Here is a 14,521-nt window from a genome sequence, read left to right on the forward strand (position 1 = left end):
ATACATGCAACGTTTAACCTCTAGAATGCGATCAAACATGATCCATTCTACCGTGATACAAACAAACGCTTAAGTCTCCCACACGCGAGTATACAAGCAATGTTTAACCGCTAGAATGCAACCTAAACATCGTTCTCTAAAATCTACCAACAAACACTCATTTTCTACAAAGAACTACATAGATTTGAATTCCTCATTGCACCTAAGGATACGTAGGAGAGAGATTTTACATCTGGTCAAACACTATAATGAAAATCCAAAAATATAATTGTAGAGAGAGAGAGAGAGAGAGAGAATGAAAATTTGTAACTAACTTTGAAACTCAAATTGCAAAAGTTAAAATATTTTACAAATGCAACTAAAATTTTAGTTTTATACAAAGACCCAAATGAAACTTAAACTAAACACAAATGCAAATTCCAATGAAATGCAAATGAACTTGAACTGAATTACATTTAACACCATCCCTTAATTCATATTCAAGTTTACAAATCAACAACACCAATCTCACCCCTCAAATTGATGAAGTGTTCACTTTTGACCGCCTTAGTCAGCACATTATGGCATATTTGTTGCTTCTGAGTACTAACTTGAACAACCTCAAGTGCTCCATTATGAACTTGATTGTGCAGAAAATGATACTTAGTATCAATGTGCTTTCTTTTTTCCATGAAACACTAGATTCTTAGTAACACTTATGGCATATTTGTTGTCAATCATCAATCTGACTGGTTTGCTGACCTTGAACTTCCGTTCATGCAACAAATTAATCAGCCAAACAACCTAACAAGTTGATAAAGCACCACCTATGTATTCAAATTCATAGGTTGAGAATGCAAACACTAATTACTTCTTGGAGCACCAAGAAACGAAAGCTCCTAGATACATGAACAGATACTCAGTAGTACTTCTTTTGTCCATTATGTCATCACACCAGTCAGAGTCTGAATAACATATCAGCTCAGTATTATCTAACATTCCAGATGGAAACATAATTCCATGCCTCATAGTCCCTTTTACATACCTCAAAACCCTGACTGCAGCTTGGTAATGTGATCAGTTTAGTTTCCTCATAAAACTACTTACCATTCCAACTGTATAACATATGTTAGGTATGGTGTTACACATATATCTCAGACAGCCAACCAACTGCTTCAAGGTTATAGCATCTACACCTTCACCATTAACATCAGAATCCAGATTATGATTTGCCTCAGCATGTGTAATTGTCGGCTTACAATTCATCAACTCAAATCTCTTCAGTAGCTCAAGTTCGCACTTCAGCTGGTGCACAATAATTCCCTTCTCATAATGTAAAATCTACATCCCTAGAAAATATACCATATTTTCAAGGTCAGTGATATCAAATGCATTCATTAACACCTTATTGAACTTGTTTATCTCAGAAGTGTAACTCTTTGTCAACTTGTTTATCTTAGAAGTACAACTCCCTGTAAGAAGTATGTCATCCATATAAAGACACACCAAAATCATATTGCCTTCAGAAGTATGCTACAAAATACACACCATACTCCATTTCACATTTTTTGAAACCCAGATGCTTGAAAAATGAATCAATCTTCAGATTCTAAGCCCTTGGAGCTTGTTTCAGCCCGTACAAGACTTTATGCAGCTTGTACACCACCTCTTTTTTATTCTCTTTCATAAATTCAGGAGGTTGTAACACATAAACTTCTTCTTAGAATAGACCATTTAGGAAAGATGACTTTACATCTAAATGTATCAGAGGCCAATTTCTATTTGCAGCTATAACAATAACCAACCTTATGGTTTCATGTCTAGCTACAGGTGCAAACATTTCAAAGTAGTATAAACCATACTTTTGTATGAATCCTCTAGCTATTAACCTTGCTTTATGCTTAGAAATTGAACTGTCTGGCTTCGGCTTTATCTTGAAAACCTTTCTCACACTGATGGCTTTCTTGTTTTGAGTTAGAAACGTCAATTCACATGTCTTGTTTATTTCAATGGCCTCAAGCTCTTCCTTTATGGAGTTCACCCACACCTTCTTCTTGAGAGACTCATTTATGATGACAGGTTCAGAGTCCACCATCATGGAACTCTGTATAACTTCCCCTTAGGAGTCAATCTCAGTATCATGCAACAACTCAAAGTCTATAAGTCTCCTTGGTATTTTTCTAACTCTTTGTGGCCTTTAGAACTGAACAAGTTCACCTTTAGAAGCAGGACCACCTTCAGAAGTTCCACCTTCATAGTCTGGAACATCTTCAGAAGCACCACCTTCAGAAGTTTGACCTTCAGAGGATGGACCATCTTTAGAAGTTCCACCTTCAGAGGATGGATCACCTTCAGATTCAGATCCACCATCAGAGTCAGACTCACCTTAAGATTCAAAGTCACCTTCAGAGCCAAACTCACTTTAAGAGTCATAGTCATCTTCAGATTCAGACTGTCCTTCAAAGGCAGAATCAAGCGTTAGTGTTGACACTACACTAGATTTGGATTGAGACTTACTCCAATCCCATGTTTCTGATTCTTTCATCATGACATCTCTTCTTATTTTAACTTTGTTGATGACTGGGAAATAGAGCTTATAAGTACATGTACTATGATAACCTATAGGCAAAATGACTTTGCTTTTGTCATCCAATTTCCTTATAGTAGCATCTGGTATATGTTTGTAACATACATAACCAAAATTCTTGAAATGGCCGACACTTTTATTTCTTCCAGTCCACTTCTTAATAGGAACTACTTCCCTTAACTTCTTTGTTGAGCATCTGTTAAGCACATATGCTGATGTGGTAATTGATTCACCCTACAATTGCTTAGGTAGATTCTTCTCCTTCACCATGCTCTTTGTCATGTAAAGCAAAGTTCTATTTCTCCATTTAACAAGACCATTATGTTGTGGAGTGTATGAAGCAGTCACCCCATGCCCAATACCATGTTCCTCACAAAAATTCTTTCACTTTATTAAATTAAACTATCTCCACCATCGGTTCTGAGGATCTTCAATCTTTGTCCACTTTGATTTTCAGCCTTCACTTTGAACTTCTTGAACTTAGCAAACACCTCGTGTTCAAACTTAATGAGTGTTACCCATGTCATTCTTGTGAAATCGCCTACAAATGACACAAAGTACTTGTTTTCTCCAAGTGAAGGTACCTCAAAAGGCTCACATACATTGGAATGCACCACACCCAATGCATATATCACATGATTTCTATGGTGCAATAATCTTAGGAATTCTATGTACCATATTCTTTGAAGTCAAATGCCCTAAGATTCTGTAGTTCAGATGCCCCAATCTCTTGTGCCACAACTCACTTTCCCCTTCAACACCTCTAAATTTAAGGAATTGGGTGTCTGCTGTTGTAACATTTACTTTGAATGTTCTGTTTCTTCCCAGCTCATAGTGCATAATAAACTTCTGATTACATTCATACAACTTCAAGAGATTGTCCTTCATGGTTACTAAGAACCTTTTTCAATCAGCCGACCTACATTCATCAGATTGTTATTCATGCTAGGAACATACCATACATCCTTGATCAATACAACTTTGCCATTGTTTAACATCACTTTACATTTCCCATTCCTTTAACATTCAGATACTCATCATCAACACATATGATCTTGGTCCTTTTACTAGAGTCAAAATCAACCAGTCATTGCTTGTTTCTAGTTAGGTGATTCGTTTCATACCCCAATTTTGTCCATGCATTTTAAATTTTCACTCAACCAACTTTATTTTGTTTTGTCTAGAATAAAATTTCGATTTTACAAATAGAATGGTTGAATCGATTTATTGACCCATGTAAAATCAGTAAATAATGTTTTTAGGTTTGGGTCTGTAACTGTCTGTTTTATTGATCTACATTATGTGTAGTTTAACTCGGCGTGCTCATTTTATTTTTTTCGCCTTCGCTCTGTCGTATTTTGATAAGTGTGAACCTTTTCACCTGGGTATTTTTTACTGCGAGATTTGATCTACGACTATCTATTTTACTAAACTTTATTTTGCATAGATTATTTTAATGCGTTCATTTTATTTTTTTGTGCATTTTCACGTTTGAATTTTATTCATTTTAATTCATTTTTGTTTCACTTTTAATTCAAAATATTACTAAAAAATAAATAGAGATAAATAAAACAATTAAATTATTTTATTTATTTATATTAAAAATATATATTTGATTTTTGTTTATTATCAATAAGATTCATTTTGATCTCACAAAATATCTAAGGGTATTTTTGACCAAATTAAATTTGTAAAACCCTAAAGGTATAATATAAATAGTGAGTATAATTGGCCTTGAATTTCATTTGATGAGCGGTGCCCACCAATAATTTCTCCTCTCTTTCCAAAATTCAAATCACTAAATGAATTAAAGGAAAAGATAAATGTGGCTCACAAAGAAACGCAAACCATCTGCTTCCTGCTTGAAGAAAAACGTATCTCATTGGCCATCTAATTTCAAAACATAGACTTCTACTACCTATCTCATTTCAAATTTCCATAAAAACAACACAAACAAAACTCCATCAAAATAATCCACCTTCAAAAAATGTAAATGATGACAGTCCGTCATTGCATGAATTTATTCGAAGAATCGGATCAAAACAAGTGAAAGTTGAGCCAAAATGAAGATGAAAGACCAAAGAATGAGGAAAAAATTACTGAGTGTGAAGATTGTGGACTTAGTGAAAATTTGGGTGAAAAAGGGAGAAAAAAGATTTAAGATTCGGAAATAATCACATGCACCATCATGCACGTTATAGGGCACTAAAAGCTTCATTGCGCGTGCGATACAAGTCATCATGCGCGCAATGGTCCCTTTTTCTTGGCTTTTTCTGACACGTCTGATCCATTCTAAGTTATTTTTAAGGGGAATTTTTTCACTTTGATAAGGGTTACAAAAATTAGAGAGCAAAGCATGATTTGGAGAGCATATAAGGATATTTTTAGGGCATTTAAAGCCATTGGAGACCATTACTTCAAGGGAATTCATATGTTATTTTCATCTACAAATTGTGGTATTGTAATCTGAATTATGAGTAGCTAAGCTCCTCTGTGTTAGGTTGTGTTATGATGAACCTTTTTCAATATTGTTGAGTTATATGTTGATTTGACTTTGTATGAACCTTTTGATCTATAATGCCATTCAATTGCTTATTATTCTTAATTCTTTTTATATGAGATACTCTTTTAAATTGATTTTAGGCACATATGGAATACTGACCATTAGTCTATGTGTTGGACCTATGGCAATTGTTATACTTATGCTAGTTGAATAGGAATAGGAGACCCTGAGTAGTGGCATAGGGAATTAACATTTTGTACATCTCCTAACCCTGCTTATGCTGGCGGACTAGGGATAGGAAGCTCCGAGTAGTGGTTAGTGAGTTATTTCCTAAGGGATCGACTATAACGGTTTTGTTAATTCGCCATGAGGTTATAGTGATAAGATCATTCATACAAGGCATCAAACATCAACAATGGAGAAATAGGGGATTCTAAAACACAACCTGACCGCTTTCGTAATTTTGTTGAATCTCTTATTTGCTTTTCGCATTAAAACTAGAAAAATCTCCCTTTTTACTAGTTTTATACATTGCACACATTTTTTCTTATTAGAAGTAGTCCATGTGGATTCGATCTTTTTATTACTGTGACATTATTGGTAAATTTGACGAGAAGTCATCAAGTTTTTGGCACTGTTGCTGGGGACTATTGATATCTCAACAAGGCGACGTTTGTGCAACGTTTTATTTTAGTATGTTTTATTTTTGTTTTTTTCTTGTTTATCATAGTGCTACTAAGATATTTTCTGTTTGTGTATGCTTAGTTCATGATCATCATTAATACCATTGGATCTATAGATTGAAAGAACCGCACGTGCTCTCAGAAAAGCAGTTAGAGAAACAGCTCTGGACGATGGAACACAAGTAGAAGAGTAACTATCAAGTTCTTCTGAATCTAAAGAGAAAGTCACCATGGCAGTTGTACCACCCCTGACTATGAGGGATTACTGTAAAAGAACCAATGAAGGATAGGTTTCGAGAGGGTGTGTATTGGATGACCCTGCTAACTTTGATATTAAGAATTATGTACTTTCAGGTTTAAGAGAAAATCCGTTCAACGAGAACGCGATTAGAGACCCGTGGGAGCATCTTGCACGCTTCTACAAAACAACTTCAATGTTCAAACCAACTGATGTCACTGAAGACCAGGTTAAATTGAGGTTGTTTGGGTTCTCACTTATTGGAAGGGCAGAATATTGGTTACTTTGCCTTCCAAATGGAACAATTCGAACATGGAAGGAATTGGAGGACAAATTCCTAGAAATATTCTTCATTACTACTTAGTTTATCGAGCACCAAGCATACATTGTGAATTTTGAGCAGCAGGAAATTAAGTTACTTTATGACTCTTGAGAAAGATTCAAACTTTTGTTATGCAGATTCCCGAATCACAATATGAATAATATAAAGCAGATGCGTAATTTTATTAAAGGCCTAAAGAGTCAAACTCATATGTTATTGGATGCTTCCGCGAGAGGTTCCATCCGCCAAATGACTGAACCACAAGTGAAATACCTTGTTGAGAAGATGTGACCACTGGTCCAAAAGAGAAAGGTTGGTCAAGATTGAAACTGTGGGAATGCCTAAAGGTATCTTAGTTGTTGATACTAATACTTCTCTTTTAGCTCAGATTGAATTATTAAATGAAAAGGGTTGCCAACACAGACGAGTGTTGAGAAGTAAAACAGACGAGTATTGAAGAAGGGAAGTATTAACACAGACAAGTATTGACAAAAAGATAAGACCAATACAGACTAGTGTTGGAAAGCAATACTGATGAGTATCAAGGAGAGGTAAGATAAACACGAACGAGTGTTAGAGATGAATACAAACGAGTATTGAAAAGGTTTTTAGGAAAAACACAGACGAGTGCGTAAGACCCTAGTTTTGACCCTAAGATCCCTCATGATATCTCATCATATGCATTAGCATTGGGATCACAACTTGGCATCCTCCTCACCCCTCATTCATTGGGTTTGTATTGGGAGAGATCACCAAGCACTTTTGATTGTATCATACTTCATTTTTCTTTATTTTTACTAACCAAAATACTAAATATATGTCATTGTATAGTTTGTTGCTTTTGTAGGTAGTGTACATGTTCACCTATGCTTTATCTAGACCATATCTAGGGTTTGAGACCCTTAATGCAAGGAGCTCAATCAAGAATTGGTTTACCTTGGCTCTAAGTGTCATATATGGATCCCTATGATCTTCACATGTTATTTTGATCAAGAAATCATCAAGAGTTTGGAGATTGTTTGCCTTGGAAACCCTAATTCATCTAGGTATCTTGTGTGACTTATTCAACAAGTTTCTTCACCAATTGATCAAATATATTATGCATATATGATACTCCATGAGTCCCAAAAGTCAAGAGAATGTCAAGCTAGCAATATGATTCAGGGTGGTTAACTAGAGAAAGTCAACTGGTCAAAACCGGGGTTCCCTAGACCTTATCGCCTACAATATTTGTCATATGAAAACTATTAAAAGAGAAAAGTTTATCTAAATGAAATTCCAAACAACTTTCATGTTGAGGTCAAGAGCTAGTTTTGCTTGAAAAGTCATTTTGTATGGTGCAAGATTATAAGTCATTTTGTCTAAACCCTAATTTTGAGGTCAACTTCCCAAGACCATAACTTTCTCATTTTTTATGATCTAAAATCCATTAAAATTGAATGATCAAATTCAATATGTCTACTTCAACTTTTATGTTCGGAGGAAGTGAAAATTCAACTTACAAATTCATGTGCCAAGTGAAAACATTATAGGTCATTTTGGGCCAATAACATTGAACAAGTGATTTTCCTCAACTTCTAAAATGCATAAATCCCTCATGACAAATCCAAATGAGGTCAAATTTGTTACCAAATTAAATAGGTTTGAAATAGATACAACTTTGATGAAGGAACTGTTTTAATTTGAAGTCCCTAGAAAAAGTTATTCAAGGTGGAAGAAGTGAATATTTGACTTGGGACTTAGAAAAGTTTCAAATATGTTTAATTTCCCAAACTTCCACCTCAAAATTCATCATAATCCAAGCTTCAAATGAAAAAGTGTTCAACATGAAAGTTGTTCCCCTTGATGTCACCTTTACAAAACATCCTAGATCATCTCATTTGGATTAAAATTGAGGGACTTGCACATGGCCTCATTATGGAAAGTGTTTTGGAAAGATTGGACTTCACATGATCATTTCCTTTTGCATGCTTCCATGTGATGATTTCAGCATACTTTGTACATGAATTGGGAGTGGATTGCATCATCCTCAAGGCCCAAATCATTGCCCATGCACCCATGCAATGAGGTTTCTAATTTTGTCCAATTTTTAAGTGGTGCAAATATCAAGTGCATCGCCTATTTAAACAAGCTTAAGGCTTCAGATTCATCATCAAGACTTTGCCCAAGCTTTGCTAGACCATTTCAAACCCTCACTGCCATAGAATTTTTTGAGATTTCTCTTGAAATCGAGCTTAAACTTCATCTTCTGTTTGGAAGTTCAAACTTCAGAAATTCACTTCCCTTTTCATCTCATTTGGTTTCTGCAAGCAAGAGGAGGAGAAAGCAATCAAATCCAGATCAAGATCAGGTTGAATTAGATTAACTCGAAGGTGATTTTTCAGAAACTTCTTTTCTTCGATTCTCTCTTAATTCTCCACTATTCTTGTTTATTTTTGGTTTGCTGAAGACCTACCAATGTAGGCAACAAGATTGAGTTGCTTTGAGGTCAAATCGAAGCAACTCAGATCATGATCCTAAAAATTCAATTCCATGTATCTTTTCATATACTTGGAATTAGATAAAATTGAGGCTAGATTCGAGCTCCTGAGCATTTTTTCTTTGAATCCATGTCTTGCTTTTTCATTTTTGTGATGGTTGAAGGTGGACTAGTCCGGTGAGGTCCATCGGAGAAGAAGACCGGAGCTCTGGCTCCGATGATGTGTTGGAAGCATCTCAACCATAAGATCCTTTTAAATTGTTTTAATCTTGGGCGTCGCTTCTGATTACCACGCGTGCATCTCATTTAACTTAGGCATATGTGGAATGCACACTCTGATCCATCTGATCTGCCACCTCAATTAATGAGGGAGATCAGATGGTGCACGTTTTTTTTTATTTTCTGAAATTTCTTTTAATCGCTTTATTTTCATTAATTCATATTAATTTTCATTATTGATCCAAAAAATATGGGACTTTCACCAAAAGTTTTCAAATATTTTTCTCTTTCATTTTCTGAATTAAAATTGTTTTTTGGATCAATATTGATATTTTTCATGATTTAATTGTTTTTGTGCATATTTTTAATTGTTTAAAAATACTTATGACTTTTCAAAATTGATGAAATTTTTTCTCCAAGGTCCTTTGACTTTGTTTGATCTATGATAAATCTCTTGGCCATTTATTTGGTGTTTTGAAGAGGTTTTAGGTTTTTGATTAAACATAATTTAATTTAATGCATTTTAATTTGATTTTTAATTGTTTAATTATGTAGAAATTATGTTGAGCCATTTTTATTGACTTGTGGAGTTTGATTATGTGTTTGGGCCTTGGTCAAGGTTGATTTGACTTTTGTTGGATTAAAATCATTGGATTTAGGGGATTGATGAAATGTACATTTCATCTCCCAAAATGAATGAATGATTTTAATTTGATAAAATTCCTCCCATGACCAATTTGTGTTTGTCTCATTTCCCCTCCCTCTTCATCTTAAATCCTATTCTATCCCATCCCTCTCATTGAACAATGACATCTCAATATCCTAAGGCTAATTGGTTCATCAATAACTTTATGTTAGATGAATCAATACAAGTATGGATGAGATTAGGTCCATCCTTTGATCATTTTGTTTTTGTATGTGGTATGTTTTAGGAGTATGGTTCATTATACCATATCTCTAACATGCATTAACACCAAAATTTCTATTGTCTAGCCTCAGATAGTTATGACTTCTACATAAGTCCAATTACGATTGCTTAACATAACGCTAAATTTTGACCAAAAGGCATAGCATTCTAGTAAGTGAGATTGTAAGTCTCCCCCCTTTCATGGTATTGTGTGGAAACTTGGCCTTTTTTCCTTCCTTTGGAAGATGTCTTGGTTCAAGGATTCATGCTTGTGAATATAGGATTGAGTGTTCTCCAAAGAATGACTTAAACAATTGAAAAGTAAAACTCCACTAACATCTAATCAAGTAACATTTGACTAACTTTTAATTTCAAGTCATTCACTTTATGCACTTTAAATTCAAGCTATTTATCATTTTCCATTATACATATCATTTAACTTGTTTATTTTAGTGCCATTTTCCCTTTTGCTCACTTGAGCCATATATTGTGATTGTATATATTTGTTTGTATATTTTGTTTGTGCTTGTGGTCTTAGGACCTTAAAATACTTAATAAACAAAAACCCGTAAAAAATGTTTGTGTGGACTGTTGGATTTGATCTGAGCTTTGGACTTAGAATTAGGCAATATTCCCTATGCAAAAGGACTTGGCTAATGCCAACATTTCTGAAACCAAGTTCTTGTGATTTGAATTCTCATCTGATACAAGTATTGATATCCATTTGAGTTCATCTGCTACATGGACTTAATGCAAATGTCATTTTGAACCTGTGTCTAATGCCTTATTCTGAGCCAATCAAGGAGTATGTCATCTAATACATGGAAGATTGAGAAGAAGACTATGAAGTTGCTTGCTTGGATGTGGCTATCTTTATTTGATGCCTTGCTCTTCATTTTGATACTTGCTTATTGATATTGCTTGATTCTAAAGTCCAAAGAAAAATGGGTTTCTATATGACATTCTTGTCTATTGGATTGCATCCCATTTGTCAGATCTTTTCAACTCTTAACTTTTAATTTTTTCTTAGGATAGTCTCTTCATCTCCTCCCACTTGTTAAAAGAAATGCACTCACTTTGAAATTGATACCATGAACTACGAGGTTTTGATCCCTCATTTTTATGTTGGTACGTAGGCACGAGTCCGAAGGTCTTGTCAAACACAAAAATATAATTAATGAATTCTTTTCTCACCCTCACACTCTATTTATTGCAAACATATTTTATACCAAAACACATACGCACATAAAAAAGGGCTTCCTAGGAGTACCTAGGACACTTTGGGTGGTAACACCTTCCCTCTGTGTAACCAACCCCCTTACCTGTAATCTCTGGCATTTTATTAGTTTTGATTTGAAAACTTCTTATCTTTGGGTTTTGTTCGTACTTTTCCCTTTTTCCTTTGGAAACAATAAAAGTGCGGTGGCGACTCTGGTTTTATTGACTTTAAGTTTATCCATAGCTTAATGATCATGAATTTACCGCTACAGAAAGTAAGTGGCGACTCTGCTGGGGAGTAGTCCTCAGTGAGTTTAGCCTACTTTTTTATGTGAATATATTTGTTTATTTGATGTTTGTATATTTGTTTTGTGTGATATAATCTGCTTGTTGTGCTTGGTGATCTCTGAGTGGTGAGATAAGTTCTAACCCGAACTTGAGTGCAATTAAGATAGGAGGATGGTATAGTCATGTTCGACTTGTGCGGTGTAGTCCTTAACAAGTTGGCTTGAGACTCATATACTCAGTGGAGACTATTTTGGAGCTATTGATGTCACACAAGTTATTTGTGGTTAGGCATTACTTTCTCTGATTTGGGGTCCGAGAAGCTGAGGACTGTAGAACATCATAACATTCATCACATGAAAATTTCAAGGAACTGAGGTTTTATTTGCAAATATTTTCAGACCATGGATTGTGAACGAAGGAACACTAAGAAGTACAGTTGCAGATATCCCGATTTGGAAGAGTTAAGGAAGTTGTCATCTTTTGTATTAGATCCCTTGGACTTCAAGCAACGTCATGGGAAGCTTCTATTTGTGTTATCTGCTGATGTGGTTGAAGGACTCTTGAGCGTGTTGGTTCAGTTTTATGATACTCTCTTCCGTTACTTGACTTTTCCTGATTATCAGCTCGTGCCTACGTTAGAGGAGTATGCCCATCTCTTAGGAATACCTGTTTCTGACAAAGTGCCTTTTAGTGGATTGGAGGAGATTCCCAGATCTCATATCATAGCTGAAGCTCTTCATCTGAAGAAGTCTGAGATTGAGGCTCATTGGGTGAAGAAAGGAGGACTATTTGGGTTGTATTCTGAGTTCCTTATTGGGAAAGCTACTTCCTTTGCTCAAGCCGGTAGTATGGATGCCTTTGAAGCCATCTTTGTGTTGCTCGTATATGGTTTAGCTTTGTTCCCTAACATTGACAGTTTTGTTAATGTTAACGCCATTAGAATCTTCTTCATTGGGAATCCTGTGCCTACTTTGTTAGGTGATATGTACTTCTCTTTGCATCTAAGGAATTCTAAAGGTGGTGGAACTATTGTGTGTTGTGTTCCTCTTCTATACAAGTGGTTTATTTCGCACTTGCCTCAGACGCCTGCTTTTGTGGAGAACAAACAATATCTACGGATGTCCCTCACTAATGATGATATAGTTTGGCATGACTCTACATTAGGTAGCTTGGATATTATTGATAGTTATGGTGAGTTCTCTAATGTGCCTCTCATTGGTACACAAGGAGGAATCAACTACAACCCTGCTTTGGCTCGTTGTCAACTTGGGTTCCCCTTGAGAGACAAACCTAATAACACTCAGTTAGAAGGTATTTTCTATTAAGAGGGTAAAGATCTCCAACATTTGAAGCAGAAAGTGATACATGCTTGGCATAATATGCATAGGAAAGGAAGATCTGAGCTTTGTCCGTGCAACTGTGTAGCTTTGGAAGCTTACACTCTTTGGGTGAAAAAGAGAGATTTGTAATTGAAGATGACGTATGCTTGTGAGATACCTATGTCTATGGTTGTGGTTGAGCCATTAACTCTCCCTAATCAAGATGTAGAGGAGTTGGAAGACGCACTCGCCAAGATGAAACAAGAGAAGGATATGTGGGAAGAGCGGTTCCATGCTTTAAGCCGAAAGCATGAAGAGTTGTAACTTGAGTCTAAGGACAAGGATGCACTGATTGAACTTCTTAAGGAATGAGCAGTGAAGAAACAGAGAGAGCCAGAGGGTCCATCTTCCTCTAGTATGCCTCAGCCTTCCGGTGCTTGGAAGAAGATTGTTGACCAGCTTGTCCTCGAGACGACTCAGATGAAGACTTCTTTTGAGTCTGAGATTCGACGCATCCGAAGGAAGCACACGCCTGCTGTAAGAACAAAGTTGGTTCTACAACATGTCTCTAAGATTTTGATGATAACAAAGGATGAAACAAAAATGGTATTCTAACGAGATTTTTTTTAATGTGCAGGACTCTGATCAAACATCAGATAGAAAATCACATCAGATACAAAATATTTAACTATTAGATGCTACTCAGAAAGAATATGTCCAGAAGGCTCTGATTCTGATCAACACAAATACCAGCGCAACATAAAGAAGTCAGAAACTCTAAGAAAAGAATACTGAATCCAGACTCTGAATCTGAAGAAGTCTAGAGCATCGAGAAACTCTGGTGTGGTTAGACATAATCAACCTCTAAAGACAAACTCTGATTTATCAAGACTCTGATGCAGACTCACGAGTTCAGAACGCGTAACCGAAAAGAAATCTTAATTTGGAAAGAAAGTATTTTGAGAAGGAAATAATGAGGCGTGCAAAACTATTTTAGAAAGAAACAAGGAGAGTAATGACATTAAACATTCTTCAATGACCAAGATCCTGTCATCACTCTAACGGTCCTTCACAACGACTATATAAAGGACGAAATACTTCATAAGAAAACACACCTGAGACACACAAGAAAACGAAAACTCTCAATTTCCTTCTTATCTTTCACGAGCTACTGCTTTTACGTGAAAAGCTATTGTTCTTACAATTATGTAATTCTTGCTTGTTTGTTAGAAGCACATTATATTACAATTTATACTCTTGCTTAAAATACTTCCTCAAGTGACTTTGTGTAGTCTGAATACTTGAGAGGGCTGAGAGATTATTCTCTTAGACGATTGGTTGTGTAATATTTCAAGATTAGTGGATTAAGTCTCTTTTGAAGGCGAAATCACCTTTGTCGGGTGGATTGAAGTAGCTTTGAATTTCAAGCGAACCAGTATAAAATTCTGTGTCATCTCCTTTTATTCTGTGTGTGTCTAATTTCTGAAAATGTTTTTATTTCCAAAACAATTCAAACCCCCTTTCTTGTTTTTCTCAACCTTCAATTGGTATCAGAGCTTCGGCTCTATTATTGATTTTCTAATCAAACACTTAACAGTGTAGAGAGATCCAGCGTGAGAAAAACTATGGGCAACACCAATGAAAGAGATAGTTACAATGCTAAACCTCCAATCTTTGATGGAGAAAAATTTGATTATTGGAAAGACAAAATTGAAAGTTTCTTTCTGGGCTACGACGCTGATCTATGGGATATTGTCACAATTTGCTACACGCCACCTG

At 35.6% G+C, this 14,521-nt stretch overlaps 1 protein-coding gene across 1 annotated transcript; it reads right to left on the reverse strand.

Annotated features, from left to right (window-relative positions):
• Positions 1–648: 648 nt before the first annotated feature.
• On the reverse strand, positions 649–2,074 carry LOC127136281 (uncharacterized). The gene is made up of 4 exons (XM_051062864.1): positions 1,711–2,074; positions 1,342–1,451; positions 1,087–1,284; positions 649–783 (listed from the first exon to the last, which is right to left on the reverse strand). Exons 1-4 carry the CDS (start codon positions 2,072–2,074, stop codon positions 649–651), a joined length of 807 nt encoding a protein of 268 aa, XP_050918821.1.
• Positions 2,075–14,521: the final 12,447 nt, after the last annotated feature.

This window comes from Lathyrus oleraceus, chromosome 4, assembly GCF_024323335.1.
Source record: "Lathyrus oleraceus cultivar Zhongwan6 chromosome 4, CAAS_Psat_ZW6_1.0, whole genome shotgun sequence".
Classification (NCBI taxonomy): domain Eukaryota; kingdom Viridiplantae; phylum Streptophyta; class Magnoliopsida; order Fabales; family Fabaceae; genus Lathyrus; species Lathyrus oleraceus.

Coding starts and splice junctions, on each gene's coding strand:
- LOC127136281 (XM_051062864.1), bottom strand. CDS start 2,074: ATGGTGGACTCTGAACCTGTCATCATAAATGAGTCTCTCAAGAAGAAG. Junction 1,285..1,341: donor TCACTGACCTTGAAAATATG/GTATATTTTCTA, acceptor ATTGTGCACCAG/CTGAAGTGCGAACTTGAGCT. Junction 784..1,086: donor TATGTTATACAGTTGGAATG/GTAAGTAGTTTT, acceptor TCAACTTGTTAG/GTTGTTTGGCTGATTAATTT.